Genomic DNA, 24,224 nt, shown 5'->3' with positions numbered 1-24,224 from the left:
GGCTCCGAGGTAAAACGGTGAAGTCGTACAGATGGGAGGAAGGTTTACTTACAGCGCTCATCTCTCCGTTTGGAGGAAGCGCGACGGCTGCCCAAGTTTAGTTTGTTTCCATTCTCGACATGAGGGGAGGAGAAGGAAGCGTCGCGTCCGGCTGTCGCGCGGCTTTTGTTTCAGATTCCCGCTCTTTGCCCCCACCCAAAATGGGAAGGCAAAACATTTTAGCGTTAAGATGTTAGCGCGGCGCAACCGGCGTCGCATTTGCAGCCTTCAAACGAAATTCTTCCGCCAAGTGCTGAGAAAAATAAAAGGAAACGTTTACGTGGTGTTGCTGCCCCCAGTTGAATGGCCAGATCCTAAATCTTTTCCTTTTTCTATGCCAAAAAAATCCCTCTCACCTTACCAAAGCTGGGAGGGATCAAAGCGTCAATATTTGCATTCACGCGTGGCGAAATGGCAAAACTTAAAAAATGTTTGAAGAAAGAAAGAGCTCAGTGTGAGCTCACTTATAACTAAAAATGTGATTTGGAGAAAAACTGAATGGGTGGTGGTGGTGGGGGGGGGGGTGTCACCCATTTCTGCTGTGAACTTTTACGTTTGTCGTCATGGACTTTGAGGCGAGCTGCACACGTGACCGCCTGCCAGCCAATCACAGGCGCGTTTGCATTTTTTTTCCCCAATGAAGCGAGCACACGTTTTGCCAAAGGGAGCAAATCTGAACTTCCCGGGATCAAAACTCCGCACAGGCGCAGAAAACATCGCCAGGCGGACGTGCCAGTAATGGTTCAAATAAAAACGCCATTTTGTTTTTGATGTTGCTTTTTTAGATCCCTCCAAAATTTCTGTGGAATAGAAAGACACGAGCTCGCTCTTCTGCTCCCTAACTTGTACATTAAGTGTAACGTGAGAAGCTCAAATGTGCAGTAACGTGCGTTCGTCTGTGTGTAATTTTTCCCCCTTGGGAATTTCCATCCGTTTTTTGTTGCAATGCGCATTTGAGTGCCGCGGAAAGCGTTTTTTCTCTTTGCTTCGTCGTCATGTGACTTACTAACGTGCTGTTCCAAAGTAGTGAAGGAGGCGCGCGTTTGATCCCCAAATGCGTTGCGTCGGCGAACCTTACACGAGCCCCTCGTCGCCTGCTGCTGTGGTGCTTTTTTTGTTTTGTTGTTTGTTTTTTTTAACGGTGCTTAATAACAACAGTCATCATCGAGCCAAACGACCTCAAAAACCTGAAGAGAAATGGAACAAGTTGAACGAGGCTCGTCTCTTCTTCTTTTTTCTCTCTTTCTCCAGCGGGTGAACGCTCAGCCCCTTTTGATTGTAGTCATCGTCTCGGCATTGTCGCCGACTTGGATGGAAAAAGGTCCCGGGGGGGCGTCTTTTCCCAAACAATTCCCACCCGCTTGGATGTGTCCCGTTTCACAGAGTTTAACTCCCGAGCGAGCGATGACGTCATTTGCTTTGCAGTACATACTTTTTGCCGTGCGCAAAAAAGAAAATCCCCAATCGACGCAGCACATCTTGTGCCTCTTTGCGTAGTTGCTGCAATTAGAACCAAACGCTGGAGGTCATTTGCGCTCGCAGAGCTGAGCTGTGACAACACCCCAGCAAGGTTGCCTTTCGCGATCCTTCCTCATCTGACAAACCACAAAGTACACAAATGCGGACGGAGCTTTGATAAACGCACATCCGTGTTCAGATAAAGGGCCTGGCGACGTCGGCTCGTAGGTGAGGATAAGCGGCTGGGAAAACGGAATGGAAAAAAATAGACGGTATGATGCTTTCAAGCTCTGGTGCGTCTTATCGTCTTGAGAATTCTGAGCTACGTTCTCGTGTTCACTGAAAACGAGTCCAAATATTGCCTCGTCGTCGTTGGGCTTAATCGTCAACCGGTCAAAAGCCAAGTGAAGACAAAAAGAAAATTCTGCCAATTCAGTATTAATTCCACACGTGCATGAATGTTTTGAAACATTGACACGTTTCCATCTCATGATTGTATTTTCCCATCGTGCGGTTCAAAAAAACTTTTCTATCTTTGTAGCTTTGCACCTTTTTCGACATCTGCTGTGTGTTTTGGGAGCAGCCGACAAATGTTTGCTCACACTTTGTACGGAAAGGATTTATTTATACTTTTTCATCGCAAAATCACCGAACTTTGTAATGTCGCTCATTGAACGTCATCATTTGTCTTACAATGGGGGAAAAAAAAAAAATTGGTAACTTTGTCGTTCGCGAGAACTGAATGTTTGTCCTTTTCCATCATGTACATAAAACGTGTTCAATGAAATTCATGTACAGTCTTTTTGTAATAAATAACTGAAAGAAAAAGTCAGTGATGTCATGCACTTGAACTCTGACCTCAACCCGATCGTACAAATTCTCCCTGACCTGAGACGAGACAAAAATTCCGCTTACTGTGGCATTCGTTGTTCCTCTCGACGGGAACGAATGAAGATATGAAAATATGGAATACGTCGCATTCAGATTGGAAGCGTGTCTAACTTTTGTGTCGTGTTACAACGTCAAATGTTTTTTTTTTTTTTTTTTTGCAGCTGTAACTAAAAACAAAACACTTCACTTCACTTTTTTGCTTGCACGCAGTAAAGTGAATGAAACGTGATATTAATTTCAAGTCGTGCTGGTTTAAATCTTTTCCTTTCGACCCCGAGAACAATTTTGTTCCGACAGCGCACTGTCAGCATTTCCGCACGTCGGCCTGTCCGCCCGATGTCATGACGAGGACCGATCCCGATCTTCGGACCGCCCCCGGGCAGACGTACGTCACGTTGGTCTCGGACAATAAGTGGCTTAAACGCTTTGGTCGGAATCTGCGAATCCAGATGCGGTGACGTCGCACCGCCTCCGTCACCTCGGAGGGTTTCCATCGCAAAAGGGGACCGACCGCTTGCGACCTCTCATTTCGGAAACTTCCTCCTCCGTGGTCAGATTTTGCCCTTTTGTCTTGAAATCGAGCCGAGCACGATTTGCACATGGATGAGCACCGCGGCCCGCCTACAGCGTGCTACACGCTGCCAGAGATTCAAGTTTGAGCAGAACTAATGCGGCGGAGCCTCAAGTGGGACGGCAAGGCGCTCTGCTCTGCTCTGCTCGCCTCCATTTCACTTTGAGAGAATGAAGTTCCTGCATTTGCGCAAGTGGAAGAAGAGCCCACGTGAAAGAACGAATGCTTTTGTATTTTCTACCAATTCGGACGCCTCTAAATGAAATGAATTCACACTTCACTATCAGTATTTTTCCTGCTTTCGAGCCACAACACAAGACAGAATATTCCGTCACACTGTAGCACCTCTCAAGTAATATCATATTTGGCCGAGAAGTGGCTAACCTGAGTTCTTTCCTCAATCTAAATTAGGAACTCATCGTACAACTTCATGGTAATTACTCTAAACTTCTATTACGACTTTACTCTTTACTTGTGCACTTACTCCCTCTCAAAAAAGTCTCTGAAATAATATTCCCCCTTATGAGTTAACGTTATCCTAATTTAAACAAGCAAGCTACCATATAAACTCTCCACTCTTTTAACTCTCTTGCAGGTAGTCACATTATAAACCTGCTCATGTCACAAAAAGTGTGAAGATTTAACAATAAAATAAAAAGGATGGAAAATCAAACATGTATACAAAGCAAACACTCGTTCAAATTAAGTCAGCATAACAAATGTACAATGCACACATGATCTTAAGCTAGGCTGACCTAAGCTAACTTAATACCAATATGAATATAGCCGGCAAAACAAAAGAAATTCAAACCCCAATGTCCCTGCGGTGTTTCAAATGGCAGGAGTGAAGAAAGTGGAGGGTTGCGTCCAATGGTCCAGCCTCATCCAAGTCCTGACGGTCCGATCCGTTAAGTTTTTTTTTCCTGGCGCTCCAATGCAGGCTTCGCTGGCGTTAGCTTGTCGTTAGCGTCCTAGCAAAGTTCCGTGCATCCACTTAAGACTCTGTATTAGCGGCTAACCCCACCACATTACGCCGTGATTTGAATAGTCCGCTAAAACGACACCCTATCGCAATTGAGCTGTCGACAGTCCTCGTCGAACACGTTGATCAATGTTGTTAAATGTCCTTCCTTCACTTTTCTGTCCTTCAAGCCACCACTCCAACGTCCTCCACTTCTTCCCGCCTTCTTTCGTCCCCCTCGATGTCACTTCCTGTCCCTCTCAAAATGGTTACAACAATAAAACGATGACAAATTGATCAAACACATTTCAATACAAATCCCTCCCCATAAGATAAATTCGCCACATACTTTAACAAATATTCCACCACTTTGTATAAAGAAAACCTATAACCTAATTAACTTAACTAGCCATTTTTTAACTGGGTTACAACATCAACAACAATACATAAATATTCGACCACTTTGTTTCATCAATTTCTTATTGACTTTAATGCCCGGTGCCACTAAATTGACATCAACTGAAGAATAAGAAAATATCGCTGATTCGGCAAAGCTTCTCCTTGATGCCCTTTTTGCCATGCTTAATAATTGCCTTTATAGTATTTACAATATAGCTTTGGGCATTAAAACCAAACGAAACCCTGAAGAAAATATGGCGGTATAATTATTTTTTTTCTGTGGCTGTGTTATGATAATAAGCCGTTATTGTACCGTGCAAATATAACAAAATTTGGAGTTTGTGTAATGGAATAGAATCATATAATAAATCCCATGTAAAGGCAAGGCTCGTGTGTACATGTGCAGGAAATATTATAATATTGTGCACGCGAGCGCCGAGTGTGACAAATTTGAGATTAGTCCACTTAAAAAAGATCAAAACTGAATTCTCGGTGGCGCCCCCCAAAATAAATAAATAAATACATAAATAAACGTAAGCATATGAAATCAGGATTCACATTTGTGGCTTGACATCTTGCGGGGTGCGCAGCTGCTTATGATACAAAATGAAAACTCAAGTAAAACCTGCACCCCCCCCCCACACACACACACACCCTTTTTTTTCTCTCTTTTAAGCTCTTCCCCCCCCCCCCCCCCCCCCGATTTATTTATCATTGGTGTCCTATGAGATCATAACAACTCACAGGCAGTGGAAGGAGTCTCAAGATCGTAACGTTCCGCTCTTGATGCTTACGAGTGACAAAAGAAAAGAATGCGTCTAACTGATTAATTTCTTGTAACATGTCTTGCCAATAAATTTCCCAATACTGGAAGTGCCGTTTATTTTGCTTTTTCTTTTTCTTTTTCTTTTTTTTTTTTTTCTCGCCTTTGGAAACACGTTTGCGGGAGGGAAGAGCACAATCGCGGCCGCAGATTGGTGCGAGGAAACCCGACTCGGATTTGGACGGATTCTGCTCTTTTACGTACCATTGAATTCCTGCAGCAATTCGCACGCATCGAGCGCACGCTCGAAAATCTGAATTTAAAAAAAAAAAAAAAAAAATCTTCACTTATCAACAACACAAGTAAAAATTTGGAAGAGTTGCTATATTGCACCGGTGTCAAACTCAAGGCCATGGGGCCAGATCCGGCCCACCGCATGATTTTATGGGGGCCGCCAAAGCGGATCATGCGTCTCCACGGCCACGATTTTTGTTCAAATCTATAGCAAGATTTCAAATTGTCATATCACAAATGATGACCAGTAAAGTGACAATGAAATAGGATGCAGGGTCCTCATTTCAAATGCAAAGGGGTAAGAAAATTCATCCACCAAAGACACGTTTCTGAAGTGTTTGTTTCACGTTTGTGCCGAGCCGTGATAAAAACTGCAAAGTTGTCATTGACAGCCTTGAAAACGTTCCTTCTTTCCTCAGGCCTCGTTGTGTTTACGTCCGCTCTAAAGGCGTTCAACTTTAAGCCGGTCTGATGAGAGCCACATGAACGCGGCCTATTGAGATCAGTCCCATGAACTTTCACCTTGCAGTGAGTGAATCCAGTTCCGCTTTTGTAGAACCCGTGTGTGGAGCGCTCCCCACCTACTTGGCCCGGTTGGAACGGTTCGGACGGCGGGCACGTTCTCGCGCTCCGCTGCCCCGAGCGCGCATTACGTCGATTGCTGCCGCTCACTCGAATCTGCGCTCTCGCACGTGAACCGACGACGGACGCATGCCAAAGAACCGAGAGCTTTGTGATTGTAGAGCGTCTGAGGCTCAGATGCCTGACAGGAGTCCCCAAGCATTTCCTGTACGCAGTAAAGCAGCATGTTCTGCCTTTTGTGTGGTTGCAAGCTTCTCGCTGTTTTCCCGTAACTCTGCTGACGGGACAGAAAACGCAACTCTTCAACGTGCGTGACAGACAGGGAGGGAGAGAGGGAAAAGAAGTTGAAAAGATTTTCTCATGGATGTCGAAATGAACTCCGACACCAAGAGACGTGGAGGGTCCGCCCTTCTTCTTGTCTACTTTTCCGCCCGGTCGCGCGACAAGAGCGCATTCGGCATTCAGGAGTTTTTGCTGCGGGCCGCATTGGAAATTCACTCAGTTTGCAGCAATCTTCGGAAATAAAGTGCACAGTTTGCAAGCAAGGCACATTTGGTGTCCATTTCAGCAACGCGTGTTTGAATCTTCAGAAACCGATCCCGAGTTCTTCAACAGCGTGACACAGACTTGTGGTTTCCTTCCCTCGGATATCCCGCGCACATCTCAGTCCACAAAGCCGTCTCTTGCTGGGTTTCTGGCAATCTGGAGCGGAACAGCCCCGAGGAGCCGACAACATGTTTTGCACTGGGACTCGGCGGCGTGGCGTGGCGTGTCCGGGAAGGCTACGGGTTAATTTAAGACTGGAAGCAAAAGCTGTTGCCAATTAGGAGCAGTGAGCACCACATGTGGACCAAGCATGTGGCTTTCGACACAAGGAGCAAAAGGGGGCAGAGACCGCTAAGCGCAGCAGAGCTCCAAATCACTTGCCGCTTTACACACATCGATGCCCGGAGAAAAGGAAGCCGAAGGATTAAGATAACCTTTCACAGCGCCTTCCTTTCGCCACCTCGGCATGGCACGTACCTCCGCTATGTTTTTACTCGGTCTCGCTTTTTTACTGAGCAGAACCGAAAGCCTTTCCCAAATGTGCCGGGGGCCGCGGTGCCTCCCTTCTCGGGGCCGGAGCGCGGTACGAGGCCCGACCGACCCTCACGCGGCGGCGTCCGGACCCGGACGGCAGCTTCGCCTCTCGCCGCAGCCCGGGCAAGGTCAAGCTCACCCCAGTGACCGTTGGCAGGACGCCAACATCCACCATCAACACAGAGGCTCGGCGCCGCTCACCGGACCCCACGCTGCGAGAACCATCACAGCCGAGGTCTTTCACCCCGGCTGCACAGCCGGGACCTGCGCGACCGCTCATCGGGCGACGCACGACGCCGGAGAATGCAGCGGGACCGGGTGTAGTCCGGATCCCCGCCTGCGGCAGAAGCCGAAGTCTTGCGTCGGCTGCGATACGCACAAGGGAGACGACGCGGAACGAAACGGAGACAGAGAAGCAGAGTTTTCGGAGGGGGGAGCGCGGCTAGAGCTGACCTGCCGCATGAAGTCAGGTCTGTATCAAAACCATCGGCACAGCCTACACGTCATCGTATCAGGCCGCAACAACAACGATGCATCCTGCACAAAGTCGTTTTATCGAATGCTTTCTTTGGTCAATTAGTTGATGATCAAACCTGTCGGAATCGTACTCTGTTTGGAAAGTGAATTGGGCATTATCCTTGGTTCTCGTGGGTCCCTGTCATCCCTTCCTCCTGGCCCGTTGTAGTTTTTCTTTGAAAACCTGTCGCTTCTCACCTGAGCAGGTTTCACCAGTTCACCGCGGACTGGATGATTCCCCGAGGAACATGAGCCCGGCGGGGGGTTTCACGTCTCTCCGACGAAGCTGGAAGGATCCCAGTGCGCCTCAAAGCAAGTAATTCCACCAGACAAAGACCGGACACTCTGGCTTCAGTGAGTAATGCACTAATATTGGAAAGCGGCCAAGCTTCGGGTGGGCCAACGCTTTAGGTCAAGACTTAGCGGTCTAGCTGCACTTCCGAGACAAATGGCAGGACCCATGGTTTGAAAGAGGAGCGAGAGAGAGAGAGAGAGAGAGAAAGGCCACCCGCACCGAGGTCGACAAACCATCTCGAAACCGCGCCGCAGAACTCCCACATACGCTTCTGTCCTTTCACCCCTTCCGAAGACACTCAATAATTGTGTCATTTCACGCAAAGAAAACGGCCGCTTTTCACCTTTAGGTGCTCTCACAAGAGTAGTTACTATTAACGAGGGCGATTCCACTCAATCCATTGCGCTTGGCCGGCGGAGGCCTTTCTTCTCTGCATCGTACCGACTGTTGCGTACGAGTGACAGCAATTTGCGGTTGGGGGAGAAATCGCTGGCGCTCCACATCAACGCTCGGGCAAGAAGTGTCCCATCTCGCCCACGCGCAGGAACTGACGAAGCCTCGAAACGTCTTGTAAGGCAACCACAGCTGCCTATTTTTTGGTTTTCAAATGCAAGGTGCACCGGAGGACTTTGGAGGAAACACTCGCAGCTTGCGGAAGTGGTCAAATCACAGGTTTATTTGCTCAGCCCTTAAGAGTCTAAATGGGGCTTCACAGGCGCACAGTTGGCAAAGTTTGATGCCGTCCCATAATCTAATCCCCCCAATCAGGCAAGAAAAAACTCAAAGCTTTATTTGGGGGATAAAAAAAATCTAGAGAGGGGACCCCAGATGAGGGAGATCCCCCTTCCAGGATAACCAGATTGCAATACATAAGGAGCGGGCAACATCTCTCGCGTGGTCTGATGCCGTACAGCGTCATACGCGTCCGTTTAGCGAGATGAACCAGCGCAGGAAAGCGGTTCCGCCTCCGGACTTGGACGTTGTCCCGAACGACGACTCCGTGGAAGGGATCCGCCCCAGATCTCTCCCCACTTGCTTGGTACAGAAATAAAAGAAATCTTCTGGGGAAACCTGCTCAGATAACTTAGAACTGCTTCGAAGCAAAACTGACTAATATTTGATTCTCTTCCACTTTGAAAAGATATTCTGGGTAAGATTTATTGAACACAGTAATGTCTGATGCCCTTATGTGTGATGAATTTGTATGAACTTGTTTGCAATCGCGGCCTGCGAGCGTATTATCTGAACCTGAAACTCCTTAACGTGGACCCTTCGGCCTCTCGCAGGGAGCAACGTCGTTCCTTCCGACGACGCGATCGTCCTGCGTCTGCAGCTGTACGAGGACCAAGACAAGCTTGCGGAGGCCCTGAAAGGCCAGCAAGAAGAGGTCAAAGTGATGCATCGACTCCTCAGCGAGCAACAGGGGGAGCTCCTCCAGCAGCAGAAAGAAATACTGACGCAACAGAAGAGGATGCAGGACTACGTGGAGCAAGTCCGAAGTGCAATCGAGCATGTGTGGAGGACACCAGTTGTGTTTGCTACATTTGCTGTTGTGTGTTGTACCTGTCGTACGTGTTGTAGGTCAAGGCACAGTACAGCGTACTGCTGGACACAATCAAACAAGCGTCGATGCAGAACCTCCAGGAGGACCTGGACGGTCACAGGCAAGTCCTGAGCGAGCCGCGTCGTTTTCAGCAGGCCGTCCCTCTGGGCAAGGTGGACATGGAGGCGCGTGTCATGGAGGTGAACGCCAACTTCTCTTTCTCTTACTTGAAGTGCAAACTCACTCCTTTGGACTAGAAATAGGAGAAATATTCTTGACAAGCTTGTGAGTTTTGCCGGCGTAGTCAGAGTCCCAAATTTGGAGCCGTGCGTTTTGCTCGCCGGCCACCAGGTGGGCCGTTCCCTCGCGGACTGCGGGAGCTGCGGCCCCGACGAATACTGCGACTTCGCCGGCGCTCAACCCCGCTGTGACAAATGCACCGTCTGTCCTGCTGGCTTCTTCCTGGTCTCGCAGTGTTCGCTCCACGCAGACAGAATCTGTCAGGTGAGACCCGAGCCATTTTCAGTGGCTCCGAACGCCAAAGAAAAGACGTAACTTTGCTTCATTTGGGTTCAACCGCGCACGTTGTTGTTCCAGGACAGAGATGAATGCCTTGAGCTCGCGGACCTTTGTCAAGATCAACACAAATGTGTCAACACGCCAGGTAACACAAATGACAAGTGAAGGACACGCACAAGGTGCACCTGCGTCCGCCCTCGAGCCCCATGATAGCTGGGATTGGCTCCGGCGCTCCCGCACGAGGATAAATGTAGTTGCAGGGGGGTGTTGACAGGTGAAAGCTGAAAGGGAGATCTGTAGCTAGCAAAACACTTCGAAATGCCTCCCGATATACTGGAAAAAAATATTGGAAATACACGGCAACACCACAAAGGTCTGAACCAACTCCAGCTATTATTTTTCCAAATTCTCTCTCGTATGAGCACGATGGAAGTTTCGTAAAAGCGGGAAACTATTTTCGCGCAGAGATTTATGTATTTCTTCGGGGGTTGGGCCATGTTATCGAAATAAGTACCCTACGCAACTGTGAGTAAAAAAATATGAATCTTTTCTTTTTTTTTTTTACTTTTAGATAAAGGAGATGAATCAGTAACCGTATTTTTACAAGTATTGGTAGTTCCGTAGAAATATTTTTCCATCCATCCATCCATCCATCCATCCATCCAATTTCTACCCCTTATCCAAGGTCCGGTCGCTGGGGCAGTGGCTTTAGCAGGCAGCCCCAGACTTCCCTCTCCCCAGCCACTTCATCCAGCCCTTCCAGGGATATCCCGAGGCGTTCCCTAGCCAGCTGAGAGACGTAATCCCTCCGACGTGTCCTGGCTCATCCCCGGGACCTGCTTCTGGTGGGTCGCGGCCGGAACACCTCAGCAGGGAGGAGTCAAGGCGGCCACCTCATCTGGCTCCTCTCAACGCGGAGGAGCAGTGGCTCGACTCTGAGCCCCACCCGGATGACCGAGCTTCTCTCCCGTTCTTTAAGGAAGAAAGCCATATCTGGGATCTTGTTCTTTCGGTCATGACCCACATGATCTTGTTTTTTGGGGAACAACTCACAGCTCCTGACCATACGTGAGGGTAGGAACCTAGATGGACCAGTAAATCGAGAGCGCCGCCTTTCGACTTAGCATCTTCTTCTCCACATGCCTGTCGATCTCTTGTTCCATTCTTCCCTCCCTTGTGATCAAGACCCCAAGACACTTGAACTTCTCCACTTGGGGCAGGATTTCATCCCCGACCTGAAGAGGGCTCACCACCCTTTTGAGGTGCTGATTCTCATCCCAGCCGGTCCATACTTGGCTGTGAACCACTACAGTGAGTGTTGGAAATCATTACTTGATGAAGCCAACAGAACCACATATCCGATACTGAGGCCACCCGACCCCCTCCCTCGAAATCCAGTCTATGAAAGTTATAAAAAGAGTCAGTGACAAAGGGCGACCTTGGCAGAGTCTGACCATCGCCGGAAAGGAGTTCGACTTGCTGCCAGTAATGCGGATGTTTTTTGCCAAATATTTTTCCACTACTGTTAATAAATCTTGGACTATCATAAGTGGAACATTCCTGATGATTTTTTTTTACTGAAAGTTTTGGATTGCCTGTATACACCCAATGAAATGTCCGGTCATGTAACGGTGATTTTGGAAGGCGTGTTGTTCTGGTAGCTATCTGGAACGCCCTCCTACCATTTGACACGTTTTGAATTGTTCATAATCTTTTCTTTCACATCCGCTAATCGGAAGAGTGTTTTGAATGGTGTTCCTTGTCTTCCACACGATTCCCAGGTGGCTTTCGGTGCCATGGAATGACAGAGCGAGAAGCCAGAAGCGGCATGTGTGGCCACGAACACTTCTACAACTTTGACATGGATGAGTGCCAGGCGTGTGCCGAGTGTGAAGGACAACCGGCGACCTCAGCGTGTACGTTCGCAACAGACACGGTCTGCGCTGGACCTGCTACTGCCGACGGTGCCCTCTCTCTGTCCTGGACCGGTGCTGTGAGTCTACCTGGCGCCAGAGGCCACCTGGTGAATCTGGCCTCGCCGGGCGCGAAGCTTCACATCGGGGCGGGGGGCGACACCGGCCTGGCGTCGGCTGAGGACGGACACCTGCTGCTGAAGAAACACGGTTTGCTGTGGCTCGACGAGAACCTCGCCGTCGACCACGGCTGCCGCAGCTTTGTTCAGGCGTGTTTGCGTACGAGCGTCCCCGACGGCTCGGAAAGCCGTGACCTGAGCGGCGTCAGGCTGGAGCAACGGGAAGCGAAGTCGCTGCAGGGCGTCAGCCTTAGCGGGGTGGCGGAGGTCGCCCCTGGTCACGTGATCTCCGCTTCCCTGTGGAGCGTCAACCACTGCAACCGGAGCAACGAAGGTCTGCGGCTTCACGAGTCCTCGGCTGCTTCTCTCAGCCTCTTGTGGCTCTCCCACGACACCGGGGCCGTCGCCGTGACGGCGCAAGCCGCGCTCTCCGCCCACTACCACACAAACCACCGCCCTAGCTTTCGGATCACCTCCACTTCGGACGCTTACGTCGTCGTGCCGACGCACGACGGCCGCGGGATCCGTTTTGCGGAAAGTGGTTCCGTGCGCTTCGTATTTCAGCAGGCGTTGTACTCCGTGGGCCAGGCGTGCGTGACCGAGGGGTTCCAAATGTTGGCCTACCTCAACCGCAACGGTACGGCTGCGGAGCTGTGCCGGTCTTTCAAACCGGGTGTCCACTATCGTGACACATCCATTTCTCTCTCTGGCACGGCGGACGTTGCTTCTGGCGACACGCTGGCCTTTGAGATTCTGTCACCCGCCCAGTGCAACATCCGTTTCTTCAGCGACAACACCGGCGTCAGCGGCCTCAGCTTGGTTTGGGTTCCGGCTGCCGTCTCCTCGTCCATGCACGCCTCTGTGGCTCAGACGGGTCTTCCTTCAGGAGCCATCCGTAACAAGCCTCTGTTCTTCAGCCGGACCGGTACCCAGGTGTCCCAAATGGGGCTGGGCGGCCAGGGCGCCGCAAACTCCAGCAGAGATTTTGTCTTCAGAGAGAGCGGCACTGCCAGTGTAGCTCTGGACCTTAAACTGATTCACTCCTGCAGCCTGGTCAAGGTGACGCTGCTCAGACTAAACAACCTGCGGACCCCCGGAGGCACGCTACCCGTCCAGTTGGCCCAGCAGGTGGGCGGACAGATGCCTGACGGTACCCAGTGGGCCAGCGTAAGCTTGCGGGCGTCCTTCCGGGTGGAGAATGGAACCGCAGTGTTCTTCGCCCTGGACTGCGTACGGGGACGAGTCAACCAGGTCAGCCATCACGCAGGAAGTGGAGTGTCACTTCTCTGGGTGGCCGCGTAGCATCACACCTTCGTCCCTCTTTTTCCATTTCAGCTGGAGGTTAGCATACCATCTGACACATATCGCCAGAAATGATATTTTTTGTTCGGCCTTTCCTTTGCAGCTATATCCAGAAATACGTTAGTGACGACTCAAAATGATGATGGCGACGGAAGGAAACATTTCTATAAAATGAGAAAGGACCTGAAATTGTCGTCGTTCTCCATTTCCATTTCGCTCACGGGAAGCAAAGACTGTGGCTATTTCCTTTTGGTTTGTCTTTCGCTGAGGCCGGCCACCTCCCCCGCTCGCCATTTCTACTCAGTCCGTCTACTTGTGCATTTGTCGCTGTCGCTTTAGCAAGTTTCTGCGAGCGCTATAAGAAAGCATGCCGTAGCCTGCGTCGTCTAATATCAAAAAGACTTCAGGGTGAATATTTTCCTCCTCACGCGAGATTGCCAGAGAACCTTTCCAAAGTTCTGGCCACGTTTCCTGCTGTCACATAAAACGAGTACTTTGTTGTGAACCCGTGTTAGTTGCATTTTGTAATGAGAGTATCTCCTGCCTGCCTTGCTCAATGGCTGAGACTCGTGCGTTCCACAAAGGCCCCGTCACAGTGCCAATGTCCTGGGGTGGCAGCAGATGAGGCCACAGCAAAGTTTACATTTGATAGGTATGGAAATACAAGAAATGCATTTTTTGGTACCTATTTTCTGCCACTACTCTTGGCGGAACCTTCCAGATGGTTCCATTTAGACGGGAGATCAAAGAGCTCATTTTTCATCCATTTATTTGACTAAATGACGTTCATCAAAGCCCGGAGGCCTTCCGACAACCTCCTCAATCCCTCGGTGCGAAATCGCTTTGGCATAAAATCCAAAACCGGTGGAGCAGTCGACGTGGGCAAACACCCGCAGGTTAGCGTCTGTGTGTGTGTGTGTGTCCAGGCTATGAACGACGCTATGAATAAAAATTTATTGGAGGTGCCTGAAGAGAGCCACAGGTCTAAAAAAAAAAAAAAAAAAGAGTACTGGGGAGGTCATTGGCCCTTCGACTTTTGAATTTAAGTTGCTTTCATTGAATGTTTGCGTCAGAATAAAACTTTTTCCAAACACTCAGGGCATCCGTGAGACATTCTTGTCAAAAGTCAAACTAGGAGATGAAAATCAGAACAGGAGACAGAAGCTCCAAAAACCTTAATTTTGGATTAGGAAGCCATTCAGAAGTTGCCCTGCTGTAGAACCCGACTGAGCTTTAATTTGAGGTCACAAACCGATTGGCGGACATTCTCCTTCAGGATTTTCTGGTTAAGAGCAGAATCTGTGGTTCCAAAGATCACAGCAAGCTGTCCAGGTCCTGAAGGAGAAAAGCAGCCCCATACCATCAAAACCACGTTTGACGATCGGTATGATTTTCTTTTTTTCTGAAATACTTTTACGTCAACTATAAGGAGACAGAAAGTGAAATGGTTGTGCCTTTAGTCCCCAAAGTCTTGGGATTCATTTGGGGGGGGGGGGGGGTGTTCACAAACAAACACAAGATGAGGCTTTATGCCCCCCTCCAGCAGTGGTGGTGTCGGCCTTGGAACTCTGCCATGATGCCAATTTTCCTCATCATTATTGTTGACCTTAAGTGACCCAAGAGAGGCCTTCAGTCTTGGAGAAATTGTTGTCCGGGGTTCCTTTGTCACCTCTCCTGGATTACGTCCTCGCTGCGCTCTCGGACTACTTTCCGTAGGCCGCTCTCGGGAAGATGTACGGCTCATTTCATCTTTCATTTATGCATAACGTCCCTCACTGCGCTCGGCTGGAGTCCGAAAGATTGTGAAACGGATTTCAAAGTCTTTCTTTCCAGACTGACGCCAATGACTTCATTTCTCGTCTGTTCTTGAAGTTCTTTGGATTGCGGCATTTTTGTTGCAGCTTTTTTTGCTCATTTCATTTTGTCAGACAGGTTCTATTTACTGTAATTGATCTTTCAACAATTTTTTAGAGGGGGTGGGGGGGGTGGGGGGAGAAAATTCATGCACTTCGACATTTCATTGCAAATGTGAACGCGTTGTTGTATCTCTTAATACAAAAAGTCAAAAGACGATTTACAATTTGCGCACCTGGCAGTTTCCAAAAACAAATTTGACAGAATCTCGACTAACGAGGGAAAAAAGATTGATTTCCTACCACTTGAGATCCAATCACTAATTAGAAAAGCTCGCGCATCTAATTGACGTCAGCGTCATAGCTGGGATGTAACCACCATGAATGTGTTGAAGGTGAGACGCGGACAAATTTGAAATTCCTTTTTTAACATTCCAACCATGATGTTTGGCCTTGAAATATTTCCCAAGAATTTGTTGAAATTCCCTATTCTGCACAATCCTAAAAGGATTAACAGCGTCAACGCTGCCATCTACAGATGTGTAAAGAAAACAACTTCATATTTATTATTGTTAATATATTTATTCGTTCGCGTGTTCCACTTTCTGCTGCAAACTTTACATAGACGAGCGAGTTTATTAAATACGGTACATGGCAATGCAACATTCTATGAGAGCGGCCACAATCGTTTTGGATTGAAACGAGCTACCGTCGCAAACGTAGGCGCCAGCGAGCGAGCGTCGTCGCGCCGCGCCGCTTCTTCGGCCATTCAGCGGGAAAGTCGGCGACTGCGTGAAAACCGTCACTGTCCGAAATCGAACTTTGGTAAGTGTGGTTGAAAAGGCTTTCGAGAAAAAAAAAAAAAAAAAAAAAAAAAGAAATACCAGATGTGTTTGTTAAACACCACTTTGTGCACCGTTTGAAAGCTCGAGCGAAGTCACTGTCGTATGTGATTAAAAGTCGGCCAGATACGGAATGCGATCACGTCGAGTCGAACGTTGCAGCTTGCAATTCATCATGTGCCGCTCCTTCACGGATACCGACGCATATGCTGGATGACGGAAGCATTTTCTCCACTGACTAATATATGTGTCGTTTGTGTAAATGTTGATATTAATGGTCCCATTTTCCTGAAAAGTTGCCACACGCTAGTTAACGCATGAGAATGGTGGCAGGAGGAAACTTTCCACTGAATGCAGCAACAGCGGAGAGGCGTCAAATGGCAGCGAACGAAAGTGTGGCAAGATTTACTTTCTGGGCGTGTGCCGCAAAGCCACGCCAGAGTGCGCTACAACTCGTGAAAGCGAGGACGACGGTGAAGGAGGAGGTCGAGAACGGGAAGCGGGACGCTTGAATTAAGGCCGGAAAGACTCAGTGCAAGATCTCCAGGAGGAGACGCTTGAAGTCGCCGCCGCACTCGGCATCCAGGGCCTCTTTCAAGGTGACGTCGTACTTTTCCAGGTACACGTCCTTCACCGTCTCAAGGTCAACCTGGCGGGGCAAAAGGCGGCGTCAGGCGACGAGCCCGACGGCAATTTCTACATTTGGGTTTGCAGCCGCCTCACGCCATCGTTCAACCTTGAAGGTTTTCAACGCTGAAATTTCCAACAACATGACCGACGGTGAGCAAATTGGCTGCTCGCGATTGTTCAGTCACGTTGACGAAGTGATGCTGCAAAGCCGGCGTGCAAAAATTCTGCCGGCACAAAGACGCACCTCTGAGCGACCCACGATCACGCGGATTAGCGTGTCCTCGTCGGTGCCGAGTCCCTTCATGGCGGCGTGAAGGCGCCGGGCGAAGTACAGCTGAGGGTTCTTGGCGCACCGAACTGGATTGTCAAGACAATGAACAGAAAAACTTCTGAAAACAACATTATGCTTTCAGACGTACTGCTTGTCTCGCAGTACAGTATTTATACACACACACACAGCCAACCACGAGGACTTGCGTACCAAGAGTAACAAAACAGTCCTTCAGAGTTCCTGTGGCCTCAGACTCAATCGTGTCCAAAATATCTGTCCCCGAAAGCTTCAATCCAAAGACAAAAACGCCAGACTTGACTGCGTTAGTACGAACATCAAGTCGGATCCCGGGTCAGAGCGCGCACTACTTACCGCCTCATACGCTTTAAAGGTGGCCTGAAGCTGCACGTAGTTCCTGTGCGACAGGATGTAGCTGAAGGTCGACTCGTCCGTGCCAAACGTGCCTTCGCCTGCCTGGCGGTTACAGACGGAAGACGCCGGGAAAGCCTTCATTTCCAGCTGGAGCTCACCAAGAGACGTCGGGCAGCACTTTTGGCCTCATTTGGGGGCAGGTGCGGGGAGGTACCCCCCCCCCACCCCCACCCCCACTTCCCAAGGTCCCGCATTCGCAAAGACTCTAAATAGCGTCGCACACCATCTGCCAAGATTGTGACCTGACTTGTGTCTAATTCTGCCAGCAACAGCAACGAAAGTGGCGGAGACTGCCACATCGCCAACAAGGTTTTATGCTTTGGCAAACTGATGGAAGCGGAAGTGTTAGTGGAAGAGGCAAACTGAAAAATTTTAAATTGCTCTCAAGCCAGCAAGCGTATAAAAGTGATGGTTTGTTTTGATTAAACAGGCTTCAAGTGAGCGCCAACTGCGGGCTTCTGCCAATCCTGCGTAAAATTGAGTTTGAAAAGTGGGACGGCAGAAATGGAAAGAGGCTGACAACATGTACAAAATCTGCCACTGTGATTCCTTCTGTACTATTTACTGAAACTCTTCCTTGAATTGCACCTGAACTGATTCGAAACCCGATGAGAACCCGCTCGCCAACGTACCTCGAAGAGAGCGGCGGCGTCCTCCGAAGCGAGATCCTCGTCCGCCTCGAAGCCTTCGTCCCTGCTGGCCTGCGGACACGTTTCGCGGCCGAGGTCAGCAGATCACGCAGACGCCCCCGCGGCGGATCGCGCGGGACCGTCGGGATCCGCGAGGCGTTAGCGAAGGATCCGTTTGGAAGGCGCGGCTCTGCAAAGAGCCTTTCGACAAAGCCGCGGGGCCGCCAATCGCAAATACCTCAGGAGCGGCTCCAATTCGGATTCCTCCTGCGGCTGACAAGGCGAAGAAAACGTGTTCAGCTACCTGTAGGAGTGAGATGAGGAGGTTCCTCACGTCTCCGCTGGTGTCGTCCTCGATGTCGGCCTCCAGATCGCGTTCGTGCACTGCAACGTTGATGACTGCGTCACGTGACTCACCAGAGCAGAAAGACACGACTCGGTCCGTTCGCGGCTCCCAAAACGTTCAATAGTTACGTCGAAATGCTCGACCAGCTATGACGTGCATTTATTTGGGGGTTCGGACTTTTCAGCTCCTGTCAGCAGTCGCGAGGAGCCACAAAAAAAAAAACCCACGACTCGGTAAAAGTAAGCGAATCAAAGGTTTTGCTCCGGAATCAACACTCACTCTTCCGTCTTGTCACGCGAACGGACGAACGCTTGAACCTACCCTGCGCGTAGGCCTCCTTGTAACGGACGATGTCCTGGTGGGGGAAGAGAAGATGTCGTCAATCCATTTCCCGTCGTCTTTTGCGTTTGTACTTATGAACGTAGAAAAGACGTTCGCTTCTTTTGGGGTTTGCCCTGGAAATAATGTCGCAAATGGAATCCGTTCCGTCTCCCTGAGGATCGGTCGAGGACCGACGACCGATGACCGATGACGATTCGCTTGCGACCGATTTCATGATTTGCGCAGACGTCAATCGGCCTGCAAACGTGTCACGTATGTTTTGGATCGCAATAATACCCACTTGCGTACGTTAAGCTCAATTTGTCGTGAAGCGCTTGCAATTTTAACATCGAACAAAGACAAATTTAATTTGGCTCTTCCCAATCCCAAATGGTAATAAAATTGTTTTGGATAGTTCAAATTTTAAAAAAAAAAAAAAAAAAAAAAAGAGAGAAATTTGACTGTAAAGTATAGCGATAGCCTGTGGAAATATGACGAGCAGGGATAAAAACACAACTTTGCTCACGCGTCCCGACTTCAAGTGATTCTGATGGCGCTCTCGGACCCTCTGCCGAGCGACGCGGACGCGGACGTGGCTTTCGCGCATCTCACGGACCTGGTTGGTCGCCGCGCACAGGATCTCCACCAGGACGGCTTCGTCGGTGCCCGCCCCCTTCATGGCCTTCCTCAGCTCCTTGGCGAAGTAGACGTGAGGCGGGTCCAGCATGGCCGTCGCGGCCTTCTCGAAGCTGCCCGTCAACTCTTTCGTCAGGACCTCGTCCAACTCCTGCAGGGAGGAAGAGGAGGGGCGGGCGGGGCCGTCGGTGGGGCGACGCGGCGCGCTCGGCGTCGGGCGAGCGGGCGGGCGGGCACTCACGTCGTCGTACTTCTCAAAGTAAGCCCGCTTGAGTTCCAGGCGCTGGTCCGCCGAGCGATTGGCCAGAATCTGAATAATGACCTCTTCGTCCGTACCTGGAAGGCGGCCATTTATTTGCCCGTTCAGGGTCGCTTTTTGAGGGATATTCGCAACTTTGATTGGGAAAATAATCATCATAATTTCAAATCTGTAACTGATCTTACCAAGCACAAGATACGTTTTACTTTTACTGGTTTTGAAAACCTTGATTACGTTTCCCGGTCGACCCGACATCGGGAGGGTTCCGACGTAGAGGCGCCCGCCGCCTCGGACCGGTTGCCAGCGCGCGGCAAAGCGCGACGCCGAGCGAACAGCGACCGAGCGAGCCCCACGTCCAAACGACGTGTCATCTTTGATATGATCCCGATGCCCTGAAAGAAAAATAACCGACCGTGCCGAGATGATCTACGCACCTAAACCTTTACACGCCTGGCGAATAGCTTTGATGTCAGCCGTGGCATCAAAGTCCTCGAACGGGACGACTGTAGGCTGGAAATGAGAAAGGCAGACAGAACCGCACAAAAACAGGATTCGTTACCCCAAGCGGGGGAAAAAAAAATGGAAAAAAAAAAAAAAAAAAAGGGGTTTTACAACATCTGACGTAGAACTGAACGCAGTGCATCGGCGACACGTTTATTTCAAAATATGACGGATACGCCCGACCGTCGCGAGTCCAAGAGCGAAACGCTGCAGAGAACTGACGCCCATCATAAACGCGTTGGGGTCGTGGATGAAAGCCCCCCCCCCCCCCAAATTCTTGAATAAGTTAAACAATAAATAAAAAAAAAACTAAGAGGGTCAGGAGGCGGGGTACACCCTGAACTGGTCGCCAGCCAATGGCGGGAAACACAGTTCTTCACCTGGGGGGTGCAATTTAGAGCCTCCAATGAATTCGAGCATGTTTTGGGATGTGGGAGGAAACCACAGTGCCCACCCGGAGAAAACCCACACAGAAATTATGCAAACGCCACGCAGGCGGGGCCGGGATTTGAACCCCTGTCCTCAGAACTGCGAGACCAACACTAACCGTGCCACCCTGAACATGGTGAGTTATGTATTTACACATATTTAGTCTTGTCCATCTGAATTTCAGGCAAGTTGCGACGGGCGAGGGGTTGGGGGGGGGGAGTGTTAGAAATGTTTTTGCAATATTTCCATCGCAGCTCCCAACGATGCTGTCACTTCGGTGACCCCCCCCCCGTCCCCCTCCCCCTCCCCCGCAAGGCCGGGCACTGCTGAGTCACGCCAGGATCTGCCGCCCACCTCGGTGTCATTGTCCATTCAATGCGGCATTATCGACCGGCCCTTCTGGCAAATTCCAAATGACTCGCCAACAGGTCATGCGACCAGACCACCGACCCGCTCAAAACAAGCACACGTGGTGTATCGTAATTAAAAAAAAAAAAAAAGGTAGACGGACTTTTCCACGCAAGTGCAGACCTCGAGCACAAGTTTCCAATGCATGTTCGAAGAAGAAATCCTCCCCAATTCCCCCCCTCAGTGGCGTCCTTTTTTGGACCAGAGACGCGTTTGTGTTAAAAAGCGCAAAGAAAACAGTTCCGGACCTGAAACGTTCGACGGCCAAGTGGAGACCCGCCACGCCCCGAACGCCCCACCCAATAATCGAACTTTTCCTACCTGCACGTTGCCCATGACGACGCGCGTTGACTCCCGAGACACAAAAGGCGGAAAAGTGATGCGGGTGTTGGTCGGGTGTCGGACGGGCGCGCGTGTCGTCCTGCGCTGATGAGGATGAGGAAGATGATGATGGAGGAGGAGGAGGAGGAGGAAGAAGACGATGACGACGCGAGGGAGGCGTGCCAGGTCCCGCAGAGAGAGAGAGAGGATCAGCCCGGTCCGGTACCGCAGGACTGACGTCACCGCTGCGTATTTAAAAATTCATGCCAACGTGGAAAAAAAAAAAAAAAAAAAAACAAGTACAACAAAACGGATTACGAAGAGCACCGGAACGGAGGACTGGACTGGACTGGACTGGGGCTGCTGATTCTGTCGCACTTTCTTGGGCCTGTTCGGCAAGCTTCATAAATACATGCAGTTATGCCATCATTCCACAAGAGGGCGGTAGAGCACCTCCCGTTCAAATTGCTTAGAAGGAAAAACTGTTGATCACATTCAATCCTGGCACAATATCATATCGGTGTCAATATTATTCGTGTCTTCTTGTGGATCGCAGAGTACGATTGGGGGGGAGCTCGCGGTACTTCTGCCCCCCCCCCCCAAAAAAAAGCAAAAATTAAACATTTCACGATGAACTTCAACGGACTTTATTTGACCATCTGAGAATCTTTGAAGGCACATTTCCAAATGTTCTGGTGGGTTTTTTTTGTGCCACGTGATCCACGAAGTGGACTTGTTTGGCTTTCTGGAACTCTTCCGGTCTCTCTGCTGCAACCTGCCAGCGTCACTCGAAGTTCACCGGCCACCAACCTTTAAAATCCTTTTTTGGGTTGGTTTTAGGCGTCGACTCAGTCTCCTTATTTCAGCATGAGAAAAGGAGCACAAGCTACCACTAATAAATAATAACTCAATAAAATCTAATAGCTAATGAGCAAACACGTGTTGTGAATTTGCCTTTCAGCGCTGCAAAAAAAAAAAAAAAAAAAAAAAGCATTGAAACATCGAAGAGAGTCGTGCTTACCAATTTTTCAGAGAAGGTCAAATTTGTAGCCGATGCTGAAATTTCATCCGAAAGGCCAATAACCTCAACTTGAGCATGATACATAACCAACGGAGAATTGTTACCTGAAGCGTTCACAAGGAGGAAATCCGGACAGGTGAGCAGCACGCGAAGGATCTGATTGGTTGAGGAGCAAACTCCAAACCGGTCCAACAAGTACCAGCGAGTACGCGTCGAGGGGAAGATCGTATTCGTGCAGAAAAGCCGGCTCGGCTGCAGGTTTGCGGCTCGTAATCGCGGTAAATATTGCTGTCAAAGGCAGGTGGGGGGGGGGGGGAGGGACGCGCATTGCATCATTCGGTACGTTCTGCTCAAAGTACTGGAGATGAACTCCTGTACAGACTGTGAAAAGCAGGGGCGGAGCTTCATGGAGGTCGGGGGTCGTAGAAAATGTCATGAGCAAGAAGGGGCGTGGCCAGGCCACTGTTCCGGGCGCTCATTAGACCGGCTTTCAAATGTGAAGTTGGTTTTTTTTGTCAATGGCATTTGCCAGTTTGTTGCCTTACATCAGTGAGTTGTGGTACATGACGCTTCTACACGTAGGTTAGAGTAACCCTAGTCACAGTGATTCTGTGCCCTTTTCTTTGATCCTGTCCCCTTGAGTTTGATAGTTTGCCGTATGTCTTTTGGATCCCGCCTAGCCTAGCCTAGCCTAGCCTTGTCGGACCGCTACACCGCGTACGACCCAGTTTCCGGAATAATCCACAACGAACATTATGCCTCCGCCTCGAAGTCGTCCTCCAAAGCTAAGCCGTGCATTTCTTTTATTCGTGTATTCATTCGGAAATGAGACAGATCAGTCACCGCTGAGTTTTAATACAAATATTTCATTCTCAATAAAGAACAGTGTACTCACCGTATATACATGCAACACTATAGCAAGAGTCATACTTCAACGTGGGAGTGTCTGGAAGTATTTTGGGAGTGAAACCAGATGTCGAGCAAAAAAAAAAAAAATGGAGCAAATGTGGAATTATGGGCTGATATATATATAAAAAAAAACCCACATATTCTATAGTGAGAATCGAATGGTTATTTAGTGAGTTGACACATGAAAAACAGGACTTGTTCGCATCTGTGCTGTTTTCTGAAAACAAAAGTCAAAGCACATTTGATAGAAACGCTTCATTTTGAAGTCTAACTCCTCTGGCTCATTTTCTTTTGTTTCGTTTTTCGTTTCGTGGACGTTCAAACGATCACGAGCACGCGAATCATTTATCACGCCGGCGGCGTCAAAAGATCGTTACAGTACAGAAAGCGAATTGATGCCAACAAAGTGCAAGCGAAATGTGGAAAAAAGTGATCGATGCTGTACAGTATTGATCCCATTTTAGGGCTTGCACATCGTGAATGGTTGGCAAAAAAATGAGCGCCATTTGAAAAGAAGTCACCGCATGAAAATCCCCTTTTGAGAGACCCTCGCGGATGCTCGGTCTGGAATATTTGTGGTGGTCGTCGTCGCTACATTGGAAATGAGCAAATGGTGGCCATTTACGGTGCTGCGGGTGAAAAAAACCAAACAAACAGTCACACGAAGAAATCGGCTGTTGCAAAAAGTCAACCCCAGCGCATTCGCATGCAAATTTGGCTTTTCCCAGGTGCCAACGGAGGGAGGAATTGAGTCCGGATAACAAAACCCCATTTTCTCATTGTCGTGTTCTTCGCTGCACACAAACGCCGTCATCGCCATGCTATGAAGAATAAAGTTTCTGGTCTTCATTTGGACAGCATCGCTCTAAAAATGCTTCTTTTGTGCATTTTTAGGATTCAATGTACTAAAATGAGCTCCAGCGTTCGTCAGCTCTTCAAGGAACCTAAACGTCGATGTCCAACGACATGATCGGGCCAAGCATTCGTTTGTAGTGTCAACAAGATGAAAACGGTACACGTAGGGTTTGCTAACCCTCCGGTCAAAGAAATGGAGGCTCCATCAAGTTGAAAAGTAGCAGTGTGACACCTGAACAAATTGTTCTGGCATCAAAAGGACGGAGATCCTCCTTTCTGCTTGACCCAACACGACCAAAAAGAAAAATGTGGCAGT

General features: G+C 49.4%; 2 protein-coding genes across 12 annotated transcripts; one reads left to right on the top strand and one right to left on the bottom strand.

Moving 5' to 3' along the window:
• The first annotated feature begins 5,147 nt into the window (after window positions 1-5,147).
• On the top strand, window positions 5,148-14,386 carry si:ch211-252f13.5 (uncharacterized). The gene is made up of 6 exons (XM_061840392.1): window positions 5,148-7,508; window positions 9,136-9,341; window positions 9,431-9,592; window positions 9,744-9,896; window positions 9,990-10,056; window positions 11,693-14,386. Exons 1-6 carry the CDS (start codon window positions 6,971-6,973, stop codon window positions 13,243-13,245), a joined length of 2,679 nt encoding a protein of 892 aa, XP_061696376.1. The 5' UTR covers window positions 5,148-6,970; the 3' UTR covers window positions 13,246-14,386.
• A 1,277-nt stretch (window positions 14,387-15,663) lies between these two features.
• anxa13l (annexin A13, like) lies at window positions 15,664-22,582 on the bottom strand. 11 transcript variants are annotated; one of them, XM_061839725.1, is made up of 12 exons: window positions 22,249-22,572; window positions 21,124-21,223; window positions 19,899-19,974; window positions 19,447-19,541; window positions 19,186-19,356; window positions 18,570-18,603; window positions 18,141-18,286; window positions 17,906-17,974; window positions 17,214-17,360; window positions 17,052-17,127; window positions 16,815-16,927; window positions 15,664-16,589 (listed from the first exon to the last, which is right to left on the bottom strand). In XM_061839725.1, exons 1-12 carry the CDS (start codon window positions 22,470-22,472, stop codon window positions 16,470-16,472), a joined length of 1,371 nt encoding a protein of 456 aa, XP_061695709.1. In that variant the 5' UTR covers window positions 22,473-22,572; the 3' UTR covers window positions 15,664-16,469. The 11 variants fall into 11 exon arrangements, with proteins under 11 accessions (XP_061695709.1, XP_061695714.1, XP_061695717.1 ...); XM_061839730.1 differs by having other exon boundaries at window positions 21,124-21,368; window positions 22,249-22,519; XM_061839733.1 differs by having other exon boundaries at window positions 21,124-21,228; window positions 22,249-22,519.
• Window positions 22,583-24,224: the final 1,642 nt, after the last annotated feature.

This window comes from Syngnathoides biaculeatus, chromosome 13 (genome assembly GCF_019802595.1).
Source record: "Syngnathoides biaculeatus isolate LvHL_M chromosome 13, ASM1980259v1, whole genome shotgun sequence".
Taxonomy (NCBI): Eukaryota; Metazoa; Chordata; class Actinopteri; order Syngnathiformes; family Syngnathidae; genus Syngnathoides; species Syngnathoides biaculeatus.
Note: the sequence above shows the minus strand (reverse complement) of the source record. Positions and strands in the feature narration are given on the sequence as shown.